At 46.8% G+C, this 21,761-nt stretch overlaps 1 protein-coding gene across 1 annotated transcript in view; it reads left to right on the top strand.

Annotated features, from left to right (window-relative positions):
- LOC121550655 (hemicentin-1-like) overlaps nt 1–21,761 on the top strand; it is a 90,428-nt gene that overhangs the window by 61,626 nt on the left and 7,041 nt on the right. Inside the window, 36 exon segments of the mRNA XM_045226986.1 lie at nt 57–218; nt 350–463; nt 576–772; nt 922–1,003; nt 1,114–1,245; nt 1,391–1,534; nt 1,691–1,850; nt 1,949–2,073; nt 2,186–2,369; nt 2,497–2,594; nt 2,690–2,959; nt 3,102–3,295; nt 3,398–3,479; nt 3,572–3,708; nt 3,830–3,971; nt 11,942–12,086; nt 12,240–12,367; nt 12,571–12,727; nt 12,841–12,962; nt 13,060–13,224; nt 14,657–14,764; nt 14,907–15,041; nt 15,155–15,289; nt 15,416–15,685; nt 15,816–16,006; nt 16,091–16,304; nt 16,427–16,561; nt 16,681–16,871; nt 17,717–17,798; nt 17,970–18,140; nt 18,315–18,467; nt 18,700–18,837; nt 19,149–19,270; nt 19,392–19,632; nt 19,828–19,902; nt 20,028–20,147. Coding sequence (XP_045082921.1) covers nt 57–218; nt 350–463; nt 576–772; nt 922–1,003; nt 1,114–1,245; nt 1,391–1,534; nt 1,691–1,850; nt 1,949–2,073; nt 2,186–2,369; nt 2,497–2,594; nt 2,690–2,959; nt 3,102–3,295; nt 3,398–3,479; nt 3,572–3,708; nt 3,830–3,971; nt 11,942–12,086; nt 12,240–12,367; nt 12,571–12,727; nt 12,841–12,962; nt 13,060–13,224; nt 14,657–14,764; nt 14,907–15,041; nt 15,155–15,289; nt 15,416–15,685; nt 15,816–16,006; nt 16,091–16,304; nt 16,427–16,561; nt 16,681–16,871; nt 17,717–17,798; nt 17,970–18,140; nt 18,315–18,467; nt 18,700–18,837; nt 19,149–19,270; nt 19,392–19,632; nt 19,828–19,902; nt 20,028–20,147 — 5,421 coding nt within the window.

The following is a 21,761-nucleotide window of genomic DNA, read 5'->3' as shown; positions in this document are numbered from 1 at the left end:
GTGTGTTATTGTGAATGAATTTGACATGTGATGTGTTGATTCCTGTTCCTCTCCAGTTCCCCCAAGGATGGTGGCTGGCAAGGAGGAGGAGGTGAGTGTGATCGAGGGACACATGGTGTCCCTGCTGTGTGATGTCCAGGCGTACCCTCCTCCAGAGATCACATGGACCAGAGATGGACAGATCCTCCAGTTCAGCACAGGAATCCACATCCTGCCAGGTCAGAGCTAGCTCCTAAACACACTGCCCAGAGCCCATAACACACTTCAAAACTCCCAGTGTACTCAAATGTCTGACGAAATCACTGAACATAAACAATGCATTGTAATCTATGTATTGTCTGTACTGTAGGAGGTCAGATGCTGCAGCTGCCCCGGGCCAGACTAGAGGATGCAGGACAGTACGTGTGCACTGCCACCAACTCAGCAGGCCAGGACCAGAAGAGCATCCTGCTCAGTGTCTATGGTGAGAAACTCTACTCTAGTATTGTGCTTCCCTCATCAGTGTCACACTTCATCTGCTACAATATCTGGATTAGCACTTACAATTAATATTTTATTCCTGCTGTGGTTTACAGTCCTGCCCACACTGAAGCCCCGCCTTGACTCTGAGACAGAGGTCGTGACCCCTCAGATTGGCTCGTCTGTCACTCTGCGCTGTGAGGCTCTGGGGATTCCGGAGCCTGAGGTCACATGGTACAGGAACGGGCTGCAGCTGGCAGCTGGGAATGGACTGAAGGTGGACCAGCAGACACTGGAGATCATGGGAGTGCAGGTAAACACACTGTCATCACCTTCAGTTGGTGGACTCTAATTGTCTCAGAAGCGTTAGCACTGATAACTGAGGGCATGAGATTAACCCTGTTTTAAGTATCAAAGTCACTGTTGTTCTGTTTCATGCTGACTATGGTTCATGGTCCATAGATGGCTGATGGTGGAATCTACACCTGCAAGGTGTCCAATGTGGCTGGACAAGTGGACAGGACCTTCCACTTGACTGTCCATGGTGAGACTTGCCGCCCATGTAACCTCCAATTAGATATGTTTCTTACATATGGTAATACTGGCATGTCAGTATAATTAATCTAATTCTCTCTATGATGTTCCTCTCCTCAGTTCCCCCTGTCCTGGATGGGCCTCTTCATGAGTCTCTCACTCAAAACCTGGGCTCCCATGTCACCTTGTTGTGTGAGGCTACAGGGGTCCCAGTACCCAGCATCACCTGGCTGAAGGATGGCACCCCTATTGGTAAGAGGCTGAAGTTTTGTTAATGAACTGTGAAAAATGTAGTTTTGACAAGATCACATTTTGACACTTGTATTAATGCAATTGAATGAATGAGACCTCCAGCTGTTGGTTTAGCCTGACCTCTGTGTGGTTATTTCCTTCCCAGAGAGCAGTCTGCAGTGGCAGTGGTCGGTACGAGGCAACAGGTTGGAGCTGGGTACTCTCACCCTCTCTCATGCTGGGACCTATACCTGTGTGGCCAAGAACAGGGAGGGACAGACCCAGAAGGATTACACTCTCACAGTGCAAGGTAGGCTACAGGCTGTCCTCTACACAATCTCCCACCATTGCAAATTAGATTACACCCAAGAGAATCACATTTTGTAAGAGAATCACAACCCTCTGCATGGCCTTTGTTCCACTATGAGTCAGTGCTGTGAGTCATAGTGCTGACCTTTTATTTCAGTGTCGCCCTCGATCCTGGACTCTGGCCAGTCGTCTGACCTGAGTGCCCCAGTAGGTGATGAGCTGACTCTGGAGTGCAGAGTGACAGGGACACCCGCACCCCACCTCAGCTGGCTGAAGAACGGAGCCACTCTGGAAGATTCAGACCCCCAACAAATAGAGTGAGTCCGTCTCGCTTACAGCACAGCCTCCAGCCTAGGTCTGTGTACCAGTGTTATGCTCTTAGTACTCACTGATATGTTTGTCTCCTGTGTTACAGCATAGCCCCTAATGGGAGCACTCTAACCCTTCTAAGGCTGAGGCCTGAGGACTCGGGGACCTACACCTGTCTGGCTGTCAGCCCTGCTGGCCAGGAGAGCAAGATCTACACCCTCTTTGTACTGGGTCAGTTGTCTTTTATCTACCTGTTGATCAAAATATGTCCTAACTAAATTGGTACTGATCTTCCCAGAAGCTATCTGGATTCTAGGTAACAATAATTTTGTAATCCCCTCAGTACCCCCCTCTATCTCGGGCGAGACTAGCGCCCCCAGAGAGGTGCAGACCACCCAGGACAGTATGGTGACACTGGAGTGCCAGGCAGCGGGCAACCCTCCACCTCAGATCAGCTGGCTGAGGAATGGACGCCCCCTCCTCCTGTCTCCCCGTACACGCCTCCTCTCAGCAGACACTGTACTCAGGTAAGATTCTACACCTCAAATGTCAAGTTTGGTTTCTCTCTCACAAAACTGCCTTAATGAAGGACTAAAGAGGATAATGTTTTAGAAAGTGTGTTTGAGCTTGCCCTGTGTGTGTGTGTGTGTGTAGGATTTCTCCAGTGCAGCTGTCAGACTCTGGGATCTATACGTGTGTGGCACGCAGTCGCGCTGGCCTCGCCGAGCTCAACTTTGATGTACAGGTTCAAGGTACTAACTCCCCATCTCCTTTTGATGCATACACTACTGATCTGAAGGAGCTGTATCTGTGTGTACTGATATCTGTGTATCTGTCTCTGTGTCAGTGCCTCCAGGTGTGGAGCCTGTAGAGTCAGTCACAGTGGTGAGGGGGTCCTTGGTGACGCTGACCTGTGAGGCGCGGGGTGTCCCTCCTCCCTCCCTGACCTGGCTGAAGGACGGCCAGCCCCTGTCCCTGCACCGTAACCTGCTGTTGGACGGCCAGGAGACACGGCTGCAGCTGCCTGATGTGGGGCTCTCTGATAGAGGCCTTTACAGCTGTGTGGCCAGCAACCAGGCTGGCAGCAGCACCAAGAGCTTCAACCTCACTGTGTTGGGTGAGAAGACAGAACAAACATTCTCCATTTACCCAAACATAACCTACAAAGAGATAAAAAGTTTAACTGAAGCAATAGGAAAGGGATGTCATGTTAGTATTTATTTTGTGTTTTAACAATGGTGTCGTTTTGTCCGATACAGAGCCTCCAAAGATCTCCATCTCCAGTTCTCCAGAAGAGTTGATGGTAGCTGTGAAGACTGCTCTGGAGCTGGAGTGTACTGCCGAGGGCGTTCCCCCTCCTACCCTCAGCTGGCTCAAGGATGGGCGCCCCTTAAGGGGAGATAGTGAGATAGTGCAGGAGGATGGACACTTTCTTAGGATTAACAAAGTGCAGGTGAGTCACATACCTAATGACACAGCATTTAGTTGACATTCAGACCTCATTGCTTTATTATGAGAAACACCAGATAACAACCAGTGATATCTCTGTTGTTAGGTAGAGGATGCAGGTCTCTATACCTGTCTGGCTACCAACCCAGCGGGCGAGGATGGAAGGAACCACTGGGTCCGTGTTCAAGGTGATCCTAGCCGTACTTGTTGGTCCTGCCAAAAGATGACAAGGTACTGAATCCTGATTCTGATTATCGACGGTTGTGTCTCCCTCTTCCAGTTCCCCCAACTCTTCTTGGCTCTGATGATGTCAGATTGTTGTCAGTCCCAGCCAAAGGACACCTGACTATGGAGTGCCAGGCTGACAGTGACCATCCACCTAACATAGAGTGGTACAAGGACGACGTGAAACTACAGGTCAGACAGGATGTCATGGAAACAGAGGGTGGCAGGAATCACACTATATGGTGTTGTATAATCTTATTGACTCTGTCTCTCTTTCTGTCTCCCTCTCTTTCCCGTTCTCTCCTGGTTCCAGCTGGGGGGTCGCATCCAGAGGCTTGCCGGGGGTCAGTACCTGGAGATCCAGAACGTCAGGCCTCAGGACAGTGGCCAGTACAGCTGCGTGGTCACCAACATGGCCGGAAGCACCAGCCTCTTCTTCACTGTGGAGATCCTCTGTGAGTTGATAACATGATGAGTTAGACAGAGGATTGAGATCATGCATTCAGTTCATTTAATTTTCACTGAACAAAAATATAAACGCAACATGCAACAATTTTAAGGATTTTACTGAGTTACAGTTCATAAGGAAACCAGTCAATTTAAATAAATTCATTAGGCCCTAATCTATGGATTTCACATGACTGGTCACAGATACCTTTAAGAAAACCAGTCAGTATCTGGTATGATCACCATTTGCCTCATGTAGCATGACATATCTCCATCACATAGAGTTGATCAGGATGTTGATTGTGGCCTGTGGAATGTTGTCCCACTCCTATTCAATGGCTGTGTGAAGTAGCTGGATATTGGCGGGAACTGGAACACGCTGTCGTTCACGTCGATCCAGAGCATCCCAAACATGCTCAATGGGTGACATGTCTGGTGAGTGTGCAGGCTATGGAGGAACTGGGACATTTTCAGCTTTCATGAATTGTGTACAGATCCTTGCAACATGTGGCTGTGCATTATCTTGCTGAAACATGAGGGGGTGGTGTCAGATGAATGACACGACAATGGGCCTCATGATCTCGTCACGGTACCTCTGTGCATTTAAATTGCCATCGATAAAATGCAATTGTGTTCTTTGTTTGTAGTTTATGCCTGCCCATTCCATAAACCCACCGGCACCATGGGGCACTCTGTTCACAATGTTGACATCAGCAAACCGCTCGCCCACACGACGCCATACACGCTGTCTGCCATCTTCCCAGTACAGTTGAAACCGGGATTAATCCATGAAGAGCACACTTCTCCAGCATGCCAGTAACCATCGAAGGTGAGCATTTGCCCACTGAAGTCGGTTACGACGGCAAACTACAGTCAGGTCAAGACCCTGATGAGGACGACGAGCATGCAGATGAGCTTCCCTGAGATGGTTTCTGACAGTTTGTGCAGAAATTCTTTGGTTGTGCAAACCCACAGTTTCATCAGCTGTCCGTGTGGCTGGTCGCAGATGGTCCCTCAGGTGAAGAAGCCGGAGGTGGAGGTCCTGGGCTGGTTACACGTGGTCTGCGGTTGTGAGGCCGGTTGGACGTACTGCTAAATTCTCTAAAACGACATTGGAGGTGGCTTATGTTAGAGAAATGAACATTCAATTATCTGGCAACAGCTCTGGTGGACATTACTGCAGTCAGCATGCCAATTGCACGCTCCCTCAAACCTTGAGACATCTGTGGCATTGTCTTGTGTGACAAAAGTGCACATTTTAGAGTGGCCTTTTATTGTCCCCAGCACAAGGTGCCCCTGTGTAATGATCATGCTGTTTAATCAGCTTCTTAGGTATGCCACACCTGCCAGGTGGATGGATTATCTTGGCAAATGAGAAATGCTCACTAACAGGGATGTAAACACATTTGTGCACAACATTTGAGATAAATAAGCTTTTTGTGCCTATGGAAAATTTCTGGGATCTTTTATTTCAGCTCATGAAACATGGGACTGACACTTTACATGTTGCGTTTATATTTTTGTTCAGTATAATATATATAGATATACACTACCAGTCAAAAGTTTGGACACAACTACTCATTCAAGGGTTTTTCAAGGGTTTTTCTTTATTCTATACTTTTTTTTACATTGTAGAATAATAGTGAAGACATCAAAACTATGAAATAACACATATGGAATCATCTAGTAACCAAAAAAGTGTTAAACAAATAAAAATATATTTTATATTTGAGATTCTTCAAATAGCCACCCTTTGCCTTGATGATAGCATTGCACACTCTTGGCATTCTCTCAACCAGCTTCATGAGGTAGTCACCTGGAATGCATTTCAATTAACAGGTGTGCCTTCTTAAAAGTTAATTTGTGGAATTTATTTATTTCTTAATGCGTTTGAGCCAATCAGTTGTGTTGTGGCAAGGTAGTGGGGGTATACAGAAGATAGCCCTATTTGGTAAAAGACCAAGTCCATATTAAGGCAAGGACAGCTCAAATAAGCAAAGAGAAACGACAGTCCATCATTTCTTTAAGTCATGAAGGTCAGTCAATACGGAACATTTAAAGAATTGACTCTCATGAGGACCGCCGCAGGAATGGAAGACCCAGAGTTACCTCTGCTGCAGAGGATAAGTTCATTAGAGTTATCAGCCTCAGAAATTGCAGCCAAAAGAAATGCTTCACACAGTTCAAGTAACAGACACATCTCAACATCAACTGTTCAGAGGGGACTGTGTGAATCAGGCCTTCATGGTCGAATTGCTGCAAAGAAACCACTACTAAAGGACACCAATAAGAAGAAGAGATCTGCTTGGGCCAAGAAACATGAGCAATGGACATTAGACCAGTGGAAATTTGTCCTTTGGTCTGGAGTCGAAATTGGAGGTTTTTGGTTCCAACCGCGTGTCTTTGTGAGACGCGGTGTGGGTGAACTGATGATCTCAGCATGTGTGGTTCCCACCGTAAAGCATGGAGGAGGAGGTGTTATGGTGTGGGGGTGCTTTGCTGGTGACACTGTCTGTGATTTATTTAGAATTCAAGGCACACTTAAACAGCATGGCTAACACAGCATTCTGGTTTGGGCTTAGTGGGACTATCATTTGTTTTTCAACAGGACAATGACCCAACACACCTCCAGGCTGTGTAAGGGCTATTTGACCAAGAAGGAGAGTGATGGAGTGCTGCATCAGATGACCTGGCCTCCACAATCCCCCGACCTCAACCCAATTGAGATGGTTTGGGATGAGTCGGACCGCAGAGTGAAGGAAAAGCAGCCAACAAGTGCCCAGCATGGGTGGGAACTCCTTCAAGACTGTTGGAAAAGCATTCCAGGGGAAGCTGGTTGAGAGAATGCCAAGAGTGTGCAAAGCTGTCATCAAGGCAAAGGGTGGCTATTTGAAGAATCTCAAATATAAAATACATTTGTATTTGTTTAACACTTTCTTGGTTAATACATGATTCCATATGTGTTATTTCATAGTTTTGAAGTCTTCACTATTATTCTACAATGTAGAAAATAGTACAAATAAAGAAAAACCCTTTAATGAGTAGGTGTGTCCAAACATTTGACTGGTACTGTATATACATGCAATCTCCATAGACAAACATTGGCAGTAGAATGGCCTTACTGAAGAGCTCAGTGACTTTTAACGTGGCACCATCATCTTTCAACAAGTCAGTTCGTCAAATGTCTGCCCTGCTAGAGCTGTCCCGGTCAACTGGAAGTGCTGTTACTGTGAAGTGAAAACATCTAGGAGCAACAAAGGCTCAGCCGCGAAGTGGTAGGCCACACAAGCGCACAGAACGGGACCTTCGAGTGCTGAAGTGCGTAGCACGTAAAAATCGTCTGTCCTCGGTTGTAACACTCACTACAGAGTTCCAAACTTCCTCTGGAAGTAACATCAGCACAATAACTGTTTGTCGGGAGCTTCAAGAAATGGGTTTCCATGGCCAAGCAGCCGCACACAAGCCTAAGATCACCATGCGCAATGCCAATCATCGGCTGCAGTGGTGTAAAGCTCGCCGCCATTGGACTCTGGAGGAGTGGAAACACGTTCTCTGGAGTGATGAATCACGCTTCACCATTTGGCAGTCCGACGGATGAATCTGGTTCGGCGGATGCCAGGAGAATGCTACCTGGCCTAATGCATAGTGCCAACTGTAAAGTTCGGTGGAGGAGGAATAATAGTCTGGGGCTGTTTTTCATGGTTCAGGCTCCTTAGTTCCAGTGAATGAAAATCTTAACGCTACAGCATACAATTAAATTCTAGATGATTCTGTGCTTCCATCTAATGGCAACAGTTTGGGGAAGGCCCTTTACAATGCCCCTGCGCACAAAGTGAGATCCATACAGAAATGGTTTGTTGAGATTGGTGTGGAAGAATTTTGCTGGTCTGCACAGAGCCCTGACCTCAACCACATCGAACACCTTTTGGATGAATTGGAATGAGATGTTCGACGAGCAGGTTTCCATATACTTTTTGTCATGTAGTATATACAGTTGAAGTCGGAAGTTTACATACACCTAGGTTGGAGACATTAGAACTAATTTTTCAACCACTCCACACATTTCTTGTTAACAAACTATAGTTTTGGCAAGTTGGTTAGGACATCTACATGCATGACACAAGTAATTTTCCAACAGTTGTTTACAGACAGATTATTTCACTTATCATTCACTGTATCACAATTCCAGTGGATCAGAAGTTTACATACACTAAGTTGACTGATGTCAAGGCTTTAGAAGCTTCTGAAAGGCTAATTGACATAATTTGAGTCAATTGGAGGTGTACCTGTGGATGTATTTCAAGGCCTACCTTCAAACTCAGTGCCTCTTTGCTTGACATCATGGGAAAATCAAAAGAAATCAGCCAAGACCTCAGAAAAAGAATTGTAGACCTCCACAAGTCTGGGTCATCCTTGGGAGCAATTTCCAAACGCCTGAAGGTACCACGTTCATCTGTACAAACAATAGTACGCAAGTATAAACACCATGAGACCACGCAGCTGTCATACTACTCAGGAAGGAGACGCGTTCTGTCTCCTAGAGATGAATGTACTTTGGTGCGAAAAGTGCAAATCAATCCCAGAACAACAGCAAAGGATCTTGTGAAGATGCTGGAGGAAACAGGTACAAAAGTATCTTTATCCACAGTAAAACGAGTCCTATATCGACATAACCTGAAAAGCTGCTCAGCAAGAAGCCACTGCTCCAAAACCGCCATAAAAAAGCCAGACTACGGTTTGCAACTGCACATGGGGCAAAGATTTTACTTTTTTGAGAAATGTCCTCTGGTCTGATGAAACAAAAATATAACTGTTTGGCCATAATGACCATCGTTATGTTTGGAGGAAAAAGGGGGTTGCTTGCAAGCCGAAGAACACCATCCCAACCGTGAAGCACGGGGGTGGCAGCATCATGCTGTGGGGGTGCTTTGTTGCAGGAGTGCCTGGTGCACTTCACAAAATAGATGGCATCATGAGGAAGGAAAATTATGTGGAAATATTGAAGCAACATCTCAAGACATCAGTCAGGAAGTTAAAGCTTGGTCGCAAATTGGTCTTCCAAATGGACAATGACCCCAAGCATACTTCCAAAGTTGTGGCAAAATGGCTTAAGGACAACAAAGTCAAGGTATTGGAGTGGCCATCACAAAGCCCTGACCTCAAACCTATAGAACATTTGTGGGCAGAACTGAAGAAGCATGTGCAAGCAAGGAGGCCTACAAACCTGACTCAGTTACACCAGCTCTGTCGGGAGGAATGGGCCAAAATTCACCCAACTTATTGTAAGAAGCTTGTGGAAGGCTACCCGAAATGTTTGACCCAAGTTAAGCAATTTAAAGGCAATGCTACCAAATACTAATTGAGTGTATGTAAACTTCTGACCCACTGGGAATGTTATGAAAGAGATAAAAGCTGAAATAAATCATTCTCTCTACTATTATTCTGACATTTGTCATTCTTAAAATAAAGTGGTGATCCTAAATGACCTATGACAGGGAATGTTCACTAGGATTAAATGTCAGGAATTGTGAAAAACTGAGTTTAAATGTATTTGGCTAGTGTATGTAAACTTCCGACTTCAACTGTATATATACATATACAGTACCAGTCAAAAGTTTGGACACACCTACTCATTCAAGAGTTTTTCTTCATTTGTACTATTTTCTACATTGAGGAATAATAGTGAAAACATCAAAACTATGAAGTAGCACATATAGTAACCAAAAAAGCTACTACATGATTCCATATGTGTTATTTCATAGTTTTGATGTCTTCACTATTATTCTACAATGTAGAAAATAGTATAAATAAAGAAAAACTCTTGAATGAGTAGGTCTTCTAAAACTTTTGACATGTAGTGTATATACATACATTAATATATACTCTATATTTTTACCTTGATTCACACCACTAAGTTAATTAAGAACAATTTCTTATTAACAATAACATCTTGTCAAACACATCAATAAATAACACATCAATAAACAAGAATTACATTATACATATCTATATACACATCAATTACACAATACATGAAAAGCAAACACGAAAAGCAAAACACAATCATATGTAACAAACACATTCTTCAGTAAAAAGGACCTCTAACATCCGCCTGAATTGCCCTAGAGGCACCAACTCCACCAACTTTAAGGACTTTTGGAGAACATTCCACGACGCACAAAAATGCTATAAGCAGATTTACCTAACTTGGTGGAGTTTGAAGGGATCTCCAGGGTTAGCTATCCCTGAGTCTGGGTTTGGTAACTTATACGTCTGAAGGTTAACAATGAGATAATATGTGATATATACAGTGAGGGAAAAAAGTATTTGATCCCCTGCTGATTTTGTACGTTTGCCCACTGACAAAGACATGATCAGTCTATAATTTTAATGGTAGGTTTATTTGAACAGTGAGAGACAGAATAACAACAAAAAAATCCAGAAAAACGCATGTCAAAAATGTTATAAATTGATTTGCATTTTAATGAGGGAAATAAGTATTTGACCCCTCTGCAAAACATGACTTAGTACTTGGTGGCAAAACCCAAAAAGGTCAGACGTTTCTTGTAGTTGGCCACCAGGTTTGCACACATCTCAGGAGGGATTTTGTGGGATTTTGTCCCACTCCTCTTTGCAGATCTTCTCCAAGTAATTAAGGTTTCGAGGCTGATGTTTGGCAACTCGAACCTTCACCTCCCTCCACAGATTTTCTATGGGATTAAGGTCTGGAGACTGGCTAGGCCACTCCAGGACCTTAATGTGCTTCTTCTTGAGCCACTCCTTTGTTGCCTTGGCCGTGTGTTTTGGGTCATTGTCATGCTGGAATACCCATCCACGACTCATTTTCAATGCCCTGGCTGAGGGAAGGAGGTTCTCACCCAAGATTTGACTGTACATTGCCCCGTCCATCGTCCCTTTGATGCGGTGAAGTTTTCCTGTCCCCTTAGCAGAAAAACACCCCCAGAGCATAATGTTACCACCTCCATGTTTGACGGTGGGGATGGTGTTCTTGGGGTCATAAGCAGCATTCCTCCTCCTCCAAACACGGTGAGTTGAGTTGATGCCAAAGAGCTCGATTTTGGTCTCATCTGACCACAACACTTTCACCCAGTTCTCCTCTGAATCATTCAGATGTTCATTGGCAAACTTCAGACGGGCCTGTATATGTGCTTTCTTGAGCAGGGGGACCTTGCGGGCACTGCAGGATTTCAGTCCTTCACGGCGTAGTGTGTTACCAATTGTTTTCTTGGTGACTATGGTCCCAGCTGCCTTGAGATCATTGACAAGATCCTCCCGTGTAGTTCTGGGCTGATTCCTCACCGTTCTCATGATCATTGCAACTCCACGAAGTGAAATCTTGCATGGAGCCCCAGGCCGAGGGAGATTGACAGTTCTTTTGTGTTTCTTCCATTTGCGAATAATCGCATCAACTGTTGTCACCTTCTCACCAAACTGCTTGGCGATGATCTTGTAGCCCATTCCAGCTTTGTGTAGGTCTACAATCTTGTTCCTGACATCCTTGGAGAGCTCTTTGGTCTTGGCCATGGTGGAGAGTTTGGAATCTGATTGATTGATTGCTTCTGTGGACAGGTGTCTTTTATATAGGTATCAAACTGAGATTAGGAGCACTCCCTTTAAGAGTGTGCTCCTAATCTCAGCTCGTTACCTGTATAAAAGACACCTGGGAGCCAGAAATCTTTCTGATTGAGAGGGGGTCAAATACTTATTTCCCTCATTAAAATGCAAATCAATTTATAACATTTTTGACATGCGTTTTTCTGGATTTTTTCGTTGTTATTCTGTCTCTCACTGTTAAATAAACCTACCATTAAAATTATAGACTGATCATTTCTTTGTCAGTGGGCAAACGTACAAAATCAGCAGGGGATCAAATACTTTTTTCCCTCACTGTATAATCTATCTGCAGTGTAAACCTTAATACATTTTAATGTGTATTTTTTATTTATTTTTTCCTTAGTGCCACCAGTCATCAGAGAGAGCAGCTCTGTGGTCACTGCACATATCAGTCAGGATGCATTCCTGCCCTGTGAAGTAGAGGGGGAGACCTCACCTACGGTCATGTGGAGGAAAGATGGCATTCCTGTAGGTCCTGACAACAACAAGTAAGGTCTTACTGCTTTTTGTTCCAGCCACTTAACTTAGGCTATAGAGGTTATTGGGATACTGTCTTTATACATATAGCAGAATTTGTCACCTTCTGTATGACGTTAGATGGGTAGATAGTCCAGTTAGCTGATTGATTGTGTATGTCCAAGGTACACCGTACTGTCTGAAGGCTCTCTGCGTGTAAAGGCTGTTCAGCTGAGTGACACTGGCCGCTACTACTGCACCGTGTCCAATCAGGCCGGATCAGATCACAGTGGGATGGACTTACGCGTGTTAGGTAAATACAACTCAAAGAAATAAAGAATCACATCATAACACAGTAGATTTACATTTTTACATTAACATTTTGGACATTTAGCAGACATTATCCAGAGTGATTTTCAGCCACTCTATTATAGTCAGCGCCTTACAGTCACATTTGTTTGTATGCCATACATATCTATATGTCATTCCTTATGACTCCATGTTGTGTCCCTGTAGTGGGTCCCTCGATCAGCCCTGGTCCTTTCAATGTGACGGTGACAACAGGGGTGAGAGCCGTGCTGAGCTGTGAGACCACAGGTATACCTGCCCCTAAAGTCACCTGGAAGAGGAACGGCACTCCACTAGACCCCAACCAGCAGCCTGGCACATACAGGTACATGAAACAGAATGACCTCTCCTGTGTTAATTATAACACAATGGACATAAATCCAAACGGATTCATTTTGAAGTATTGCCTGTAAAATTGCCTTTTTTTTTTTTTTTAAGGTTACTCTCCTCTGGATCTCTGATAATTTCCTCTCCATCCAATCAGGATGAGGGATATTTTGAATGCACAGCAGCCAATGAGGTTGGAGAGGAGCGCCGGGTCATTGAGGTCATCCTACAAGGTATTGTTGCTTTGAGGTCCTACTCAGACGTTTGTAGACTGCCATTTCATCTCACATACAGCAGAACGGACTGAGATTTCTCCTCTCTGTCCCTCAGTCGCACCAACCATTGAAGATGACATCACAACAGTCACTGCTATCAAAATGGCCCCTGTGGTGCTGCCATGCCATGCCCAGGGCATCCCAGAGCCCACTGTCAGCTGGACCAAGAGTGGAGCCAAGCTGGGCTCCCGGGGAGGGAGTTACCGGGTTCTGCCCACAGGTAGGTACACTTGCTGCTCAGAGGGTAACATTACATTTACATTTACATTTACATCATTTAGCAGACACTCTTATCCAGAGCGACTTACAAATTGGTGCATTCAACTCTTTTTTTTTCTTTTGTTTTATGGGGTGGGTAGAAGGATTACTTTATACTATTCCAGGTATTCCTTAAAGAGGTAGGGTTTCAAGTGTCTCCGGAAGGTGGTCAGTGACTCTGCTGTCCTGGCGTCGTGGGGGAGCTTGTTCCACCATTGGGGTGCCAGAGCAGCAAATAGCTTTGACTGGGCTGAGCGGGAACTGTGCTTCCGTAGAGGTACGGGAGCTAGCAGGCCAGAGTTGGATGAACGTAGTGCCCTCGTTTGGGTGTAGGGTCTGATCAGAGCCTGAAGGTAAGGAGGTGCCGTTCCCCTCACAGCTCTGTAGGCAAGCACCATGGTCTTGTAGTAGATGCGAGCCTCAACTGGAAGCCAGTGGAGTGTGCAGAGGAGTGGGGTGATATGAGAGAACTTGGGAAGGTCGAACACCAGACGGGCTGCGGGGTTCTGGATAAGTTGTAGGGGTTTAATGGCAAAGGCAGGGAGCCCAGCCAACAGCGAGTTGCAGTAATCCAGACGGGAGATGACAAGTGCCTGGATTAGGACCTGTGCCGCTTTCTGTGTAAGGTAGGGTCGTACTCTGCGAATGTTGTAGAGCATGAACCTGCAGGATCGGGTCACCGCTTTGATGTTAGCGGAGAACGACAGGGTGTTGTCCAGGGTCACGCCAAGGTTCTTTGCACTCTGGGAGGAGGACACAATGGAGTTGTCAACCGTGATGGCGAGATCATGGAGCGGGCAATCCTTACCCGGGAGGAAGAGCAGCTCCGTCTTGCAGAGGTTCAGCTTGAGGTGGTGATCCGACATCCACACTGATATGTCTGCCAGACATGCAGAGATGCGATTCGCCACCTGGTTATCAGAAGGGGGAAAGGAGAAAATGAATTATGTGTCGTCTGCGTAGCAATGATAGGAGAGACCATGTGAGGATATGACAGAGCCAAGTGACTTGGTGTATAGAGAGAATAGGAGAGGGCCTAGAACTGAGCCCTGGGGGACACCAGTGGTGAGAGCACGTGGTGCGGAGACAGATTCTCGCCACGCCTCCTGGTAGGAGCGACCTGTCAGGTAGGACGCAATCCAAGAGTGAGCAGCGCCGGAGATGCCCAACTCGGAGAGGGTGGAGAGGAGGATCTGATGGTTCACAGTATCAAAGGCAGCGGATAGGTCTAGAAGGATATGAGCAGAGGAGAGAGAATTAGCTTTAGCAGTGCGGAGAGCCTCCGTGACACAGAGAAGTTTCAGTTGAATGACCAGTCTTGAATTGCCGTCAGTGATCCTGTCATGTTTATTCTTTGGTGTTCATTGTTGTGTTACTGTACTGTTTGGATCCAGGAGTTCTGGAGATCACAGCTGCTACCCCCAGTCATGCAGGGAGGTACACTTGCTCTGCCCGGAACCCTGCAGGAGTGTCCCACAAACACATCACTCTCACAGTGCAAGGTGGGTCCTCAGGTGGATTGTTGTTGAGGTTATACAGTAATGGTTCATGTTTTTGCTTTGGAACTCTCTAATGTCTTAATTCTACCATTTAACAATCTGTATGTGATAAACCATGTTAATGGATTTGCCCTCTCCCGCTCAGAGCCCCCTGAGATCAGGCCCATGACAGAGGAAGTACAAGTAGTGTTGCATCATGGGACGGTTCTGCCTTGCGAGGTGCAGGGTTTCCCTCGACCCTCCATCACCTGGCAACGAGAGGGTGTTCCCATATCAGCTGGTGAGAATGCCCTCTTTGGACACTTGATCAGAAATCAAGCCATTATATAACACAGTAGTCAGTTATAGTCTGCTGTTTCTCAATAGCAATGTCTTCCTTCTATGGCTCTACAGGTCACAGACTGTCTCTCCTCTCAAACGGAGCTCTGAAGTTCTCTCGGGTCACTCTGGGTGATGCAGGCACCTACCAGTGTCTGGCACAGAATGAAGCTGGCACAGCAATGGGAAGGACACTGCTAGTATTGCAAGGTAACACACTATATTTCTACAGAGCATAGACATGTTGTTGAAACAGCGTGGAGGCACTTGTTGATACTTAGTTGAATGTGTGGGCCTCAATAGTGAAAGGTACTATGTGTCTTGGTGTTGATCCAGTTCCCCCAGTGCTGAGAGTTCCTCGTGTGGAGTACACAGCAGTCCTGGGACAGCCAGTGAGCCTGGAGTGTGTGGCAGATGGACAGCCCCAGCCGGAGGTGTCCTGGCACAGGGAGCGCAGGCCCATCACAGAGGGAGCACACATACAGCTCTTTGCCAACGGCACCCTGAGGATCGCGGCCACACAACGCAGTGATGCTGGCCTGTACACGTGCTCAGCCAAAAACCTTGCTGGCAGGGCCAGCCATGACATGAGGCTTGTCATAATGAGTGAGTGTGATATGAGGTCAATATGATGCTTAGGTTTAACCTTGATTTAACCTGACATTAGGAATAACAGTGTCTCATGGAACAGAGCTACTGATCTGCCAGTAATAAACTGACTCTGTCTTTCTTCTAGTCCCGCCAATGATTCCTGTTGGTCAGCCGGAGTTGTCCGTCATCCAGGGCTTCCAGGCCATGTTGCCCTGTGCGGCTCAGGGTATGCCAGAGCCCAGGGTGTCATGGAAGAAGGATGGTAACATTGTTCCCAGCCTCCCTGGCAAATTCACCGTGCTGCGATCAGGAGAGCTGATCATTGAGAGGACAGAGGTCAGAGATACATTTCTATTTTAAATTGCATTATAATCAAGGTGATTTAGATGAAGGATCTGATCAACGTTTTCGCCCTTGTAGCCAGATGATGGTGGTGTGTTCACCTGTGTGGCCACCAACACAGCAGGCTCTGTGAGACAGGATACCCGCCTGTCTGTCAACATGAGACCCGCCTTCAAGGAGTTACCTGCTGACGTGACCATGAACAAAGGTCAAAGTCTCAGCTTGTCTTGCCACGCCCAGGGCACCCCTAACCCTGTCATCTCCTGGACCGCTAACAACAGCCCCTATCCAGGTACAACACTGCCCTCCACTGGCCCCATGTTCTGTTATGATTGATATTATGTAGTCATAGGTACTGTATATAGTAATGGTAATAATCATCTTGATTACTCCAAACATGTCTCTCTCTCTCAGGTTCCAGTGTGGATGAGGCAGGCAGAAGCTCCTTGGTAATAGAGAATGTGACCATGAGGGATGCAGGAACCTATGTGTGCCTAGCAGAGAACAGTGTGGGCACCATCAGAGCACTCTCATTTGTCCGCATCAGAGGTGAGCACTTTCAACACCTCATGACCTTAAGACTGTTTCTATTTGTATTAGTATTGTTTTATATTCTTTGGTAGGAGTACATTGTACGTAATGGATGTGTTATGGTCATGTCTCCTTAGAACCACCGGTGTTGAAGGGAGAGGCCCACACCTCTCAGACTGTGGCCCAGGATGCCACTGCCATGCTGGACTGTCCTGTCCATGGAGATCCCAGTCCAGTCCTCCGCTGGCTCCATGATGGCAGACCCCTTCTCCGCTCCCTTCGCCTGCAACCCCTCCATAATGGCTCCTTGGCCATCTACAGCATCACGGTAAACACAGCCCTGCACCTGTCCCACCTCTCTTATCAGTCTCGTTCAGAAATCTATTTATCCAGTGTTAGTTTAATTTGAGAGTTCATATATTGAGAGTAAAAAATGGCTAGAAAAACAAAAAGAGAGTAGGCTTACACAAGAAATGAGAGCGAGAGGATGGACCACTGACTGCAGTCAATCTGCACTCCATCTGCAGTCCTGAGTCATGGTACATTGTGTGACCTAACTGCAGTGTGCCAGTCTGGCCTAAGATTGGAGTGAGCTCAGTTGAAAAACCTAACAGTATTAGCTAGGGAGGGAGAGGGAGATCAGAGATGGATGTTCCCAGGCTCTCTCACTGTTATGTTCTGTGTCTTTTGTTAACTTTGTTTTGTTAACTTTGTTAACTCCATAATTGATGCTGTAATTGTACGCCCTGCAGCTAAAACTTTCTCAAAGACAAATGGTTCCCCTTCTTACAGAGTGTTCTAATGTGATACTTCCTCTCTCTCTGGTGTCATAATGACACTTATTTCAAACAAGCTAATGGAAAAACCTTGAATTCCCTTTTAGAAAATGTCAGTTTTTAAATGCCTCAATGAGGGATGAAAGTTCCATTAAATATCTGAAATATGCACTGGCCCTCTTAAACAGAAAAATGACAAAAGCACTCTGTGGAATGTAAGGCAAATATGTTTACCACTGGAGAAATGTCACTAAATGACATGATGCTATTTGGAAGAGTGAAAGGATGAGGGTCCCAAACAGCATATCAATCCTCATATTTCAGACGAACAATGATAATGTGCTTGTGTTAAAAGTGTTTATGCCCTAACATGTCTATCTGTCCCCATTTGTGTCAGAGAGAAGATGCAGGGGAGTACCAGTGTGTCGCTGAGAGTGAGGCTGGAGTCGCTGAGAGGACCATCTCTCTCAAAGTACAGAGTGAGTGATGTAAAGCATGAACACAGTCACACAACATCCATCTAATATTCTTAAAATGAGATCCTCTAGATCCATTAGATCAAATTAATAAGAAAACACACAATAGTAATTATGGATTGTTTATTTAATTATCTAAATGGTTGCTCTCTCTCTCTCCCTCTCTTGCCACAGTTAAGGGAGGGTACTCTAACTGGGAGGAGTGGGGCCCATGCAGCACCACCTGTGGTCGAGGGGTTCAGGAGCGAATCAGGTTATGCAACAATCCAGAGCCGGTCAATGGGGGGCGATCATGTGACGATCCCAGTATGGACTCCAGGAGATGTCAGACTGGACTCTGTCCAGGTACGGCTGATTGAACTGTTCTCTTGTCACTCCAAACGGATGCAGCTGAATTTAACAATGGAATGATGTGTGTACATAGAAAGTGTAGTACTACAGCTACTCTTAAATAATGTGTAACGTAATACTTATTCCTCGCTCTCTCTCTCTCTTTTTCTCTATGTTTGTTGACTGAAGGGGAGGCCCCTCGTAAGGCCAGGGGGAGTCTGATAGGGATGGTGAATGATAGGGAGTTTGGGGTGTCGTTCCTGGAGGCTAACATCACAGAGAACACAGAAGAGGGCACCAGCACCCTGCAGGCCCACCTGGGCAACATCCCCCCTAGTGTGGGTGAGTATGGGAGTGGGAGAGATGTCTTACAGTAACCAGTAGGATCCTCTCAGGAGCACATCTAAATGCAGTAATCAAGCACTTGGTGTAAAGTTATTTTCCATAATCAAGCACTTGGTGTATTATTTTCCATAGATCACTCAGCCACTGATCGTTGCTGTATCCTGACCTATCATACTTTGCTCAGAGGTATTTCCATAGATGGTGTGGTCTTACTACTGATGTTTTGCAGGTCCATTGCTACGGGTGTTGGTGTCTGTGTTTGCTCCCATCTACTGGACCACAGTGCTGCAGACTGGAGCGGCCAGGAACGGCTACTCACTGACCCAGGGCCTGTTCAGACAGGAGTCCCAGCTGGAGTTTGACACAGGTCAGCATTGAAGAACAGATACAATAACATCCTGTAAAATAACCTGAACTAAGGTTTACTCTACTGTAAATGTAGTCCTACAACAGTGTTTGTCTCTAGGAAGCGGAATTGTCCCTTTAAATCTGTACATTGTAAAATAACCAGCAGAGGGCATAGTTCTCCATGACTGCAGTTCTTCAGAGTAATCTCGGAAACCAGACCCTAGGCAACAGTGACCAGGATCTGGTTTCAATGACAGACAACTCTCCCAAGTGACTGTTTTATCATGTATCCCAGCTGTATTTGAATGTTGTGTTTGTGTTTGTAATCAGGGGAGATCCTTCGGTTGACGCATGTAGCTAGAGGTCTGGACTCAGAGGGGACTCTCCTAATAGATATTGTTATCAATGGCTTTGTTCCTCCGACATTATCAACATCCCATCTCAATCTGCAGGTGTGTAATGACTAACACTGTCATTCTAAGGGCAGCTGAAGTCCCTGAACATTACTAACCATGAAAGTCTTAATTGAATCTCTTAATTAAATATCTAATATGATTGCTTTGTGTCCTGCAGGAGTTTGATGAGTCGTACGTGCAAACGGGACCAGGGCAGCTGTACTCGTGGTCGTCCCAGGCCCACCAGAGAGCAGGCGGTCCCATGGTGCTGCGCTGTAACCACTCCATCACCTACGAGGGCCGAGAGGAGCGCCAGGGGCCACTGCTGCAGCTCCTCAAGGTGTCCCATATGAGTGGCGTCTACAGCATGTTCACTCTCAGTCTGGACTTCCAGATCACAGCCTCCCTACTCCTACCAGGTCAGTGAAAATACAAGACAGATTACCACAAGTCAGACTTACACAATACAGACTAACAGACAGTCAGTCAGACACATGACTTTTAACTGATGTACTGTAGCAAACACATTCATTTGTAAGATGTCATTTTCATTGTTTAAAGTTGTGATACAGTAGCATAATCTGCTCATGGATTGAATGTGCTCCTGTCTTTAGATGGGGATGGAGAAACGTGCCCGAAAGGTTTTGTCCTGAAAGGTTTTGTCCTGGATACAGCCTCTTACTGTACTGGTGCGTTTTGTATACTTTTTCCTCCTTCAATTTCTTTGTTGGATCGACCAATATTATTTTCTATTTTACAACTCAATTAACTCATTAATGTATATGATCTTTATAAACTGTATCTGAATGCTTAGATGAGGATGAATGTGCTGCCGAGTCGCCTTGCTCTCATTCCTGCAACAATGTGATGGGTGGCTTCTCCTGTGCCTGTCCCTCCGGCTTCACCATCTCCCCAGAGACCAACACATGCCAAGGTCAGCCACGGAAAACACTCTAACTGTCACGAACGTTGACTGATGACTCGTGGAACCAAGGCGCAGCGTGATAAGCGTACATCTTTAATTAGTACTTAACACACGAACAAAACAACAAAACGAAACGATACGTGAAGTCCTGAGGTTACACACACCAAACCTTTACGGATCAAGATCCCACAAACTAACTGGTGCCAACAGGCTGCCTAAGTATGGTCCCTAATCAGAGACAACGAGCTACAGCTGTCTCTGATTGGGAACCACCCTGGCCAACATAGATCAACACGATCTAGAACAAAAACATAGAAAACTAAACAATGAAAATCCACACCCTGGCTCAACATTTAAGAGTCCCCAGAGCCAGGGCGTGACAGTACCCCCCAAAGGCGCGGACTGCGACCGCGCCACACAAACACAAGAGGGTAGGGGCCGGGTGGGCATTCCGCCTCGGAGGCGGATCCGGCTCCGGGCGTGACCACCACCTTTTCTCCACCTCCCCGTTGCGCCCCTGGTCTGGTCTGGCCCCGCTGACTGGAGCTGGACCCGACGACGGTGGACCAAACCTTACCGGCTCCGGACTGGAGCCGCTGGCCGGAGCTGGACTGGACACCGGTGGAGCGGATTGCTCTGACTCCGGAGTGGAGCAGCTGACCGGTGCCGGACCAGGCTGGACACACGCACCACTGGCTTGGCGCGGGGAGCAGGAACGGCCCGGACCGGGCTGACGACGCGCACCACTGGCTTGGTGAGGGAGCAGGAACGGGCCGGACCGGACTGTGAACACGCACCACTGGCTTGGTGCGGGGAGCAGGAACAGGCCGGGCTGGACTGGGAACACACACCACTGGCTTGGTGCGGGAAGAAGGAACAGGCCGGGCTGGACTGGGAACACGCACCACTGGCTTGGTGCGGGGAGCCGGAACGGGCCGGGCCGGACTGTGGAGGCGGACTGGAGGTCTGGAGCGGAGAGCTGACACAACCCATCCTGGCTGAATGCCTTTTTCCACACAATATGTGTGAGGCATCAGCACAGGACGTACAGGGCTGTGCACTCGTACTGGCGCTACAGCACGTGGCACTGGCGCAGGATATTAGGGACCGAGGAGGCGTACTGGAGGCCACGAGCGTTGAGCCGGCACACTCCGTCCTGGCTGCATGCCCATCTTAGCACGACACGTGCGTGGTGCTAGCACCGCATAACACGGAGCCTGCCCAGTCTCACGCTTCCTAGCCTGAGTACGGGGAGTTGGCTCTGCTCTAACTCTAGGCTCCGCCAACCACCCTTTTAGCCCCCCCCCCCCAAAATGTTCTTGGGGCTGTCTATCGGGCTTCCTCCTCGGCCGCTGCTCCTCTCTGTAGCGCGCCTCCACAGTCTCCTCCCAAGGACGGCGATCCATTCCGGCCTGAATCTCTTCCCAAGTCCAGGATCCCTTCCCGTCCAGGATCTCCTCCCAAGTCCAGGCTGTCTGTTCCTGGACACGCTGCTTGGTCCTCTTTAGGTGGGATCTTCTGTCACGAACGTTGACTGATGACTCGTGGAACCAAGGCGCAGCGTGATAAGCGTACATCTTTAATTAGTACTTCACACACGAACAAAACAACAAAACGAAACGA

The sequence above is a fragment of the Coregonus clupeaformis genome, chromosome 18, assembly GCF_020615455.1.
Source record: "Coregonus clupeaformis isolate EN_2021a chromosome 18, ASM2061545v1, whole genome shotgun sequence".
In the NCBI taxonomy this organism is placed as follows: Eukaryota; Metazoa; Chordata; class Actinopteri; order Salmoniformes; family Salmonidae; genus Coregonus; species Coregonus clupeaformis.
This window is presented reverse-complemented; position numbering and strand designations above follow the sequence as displayed.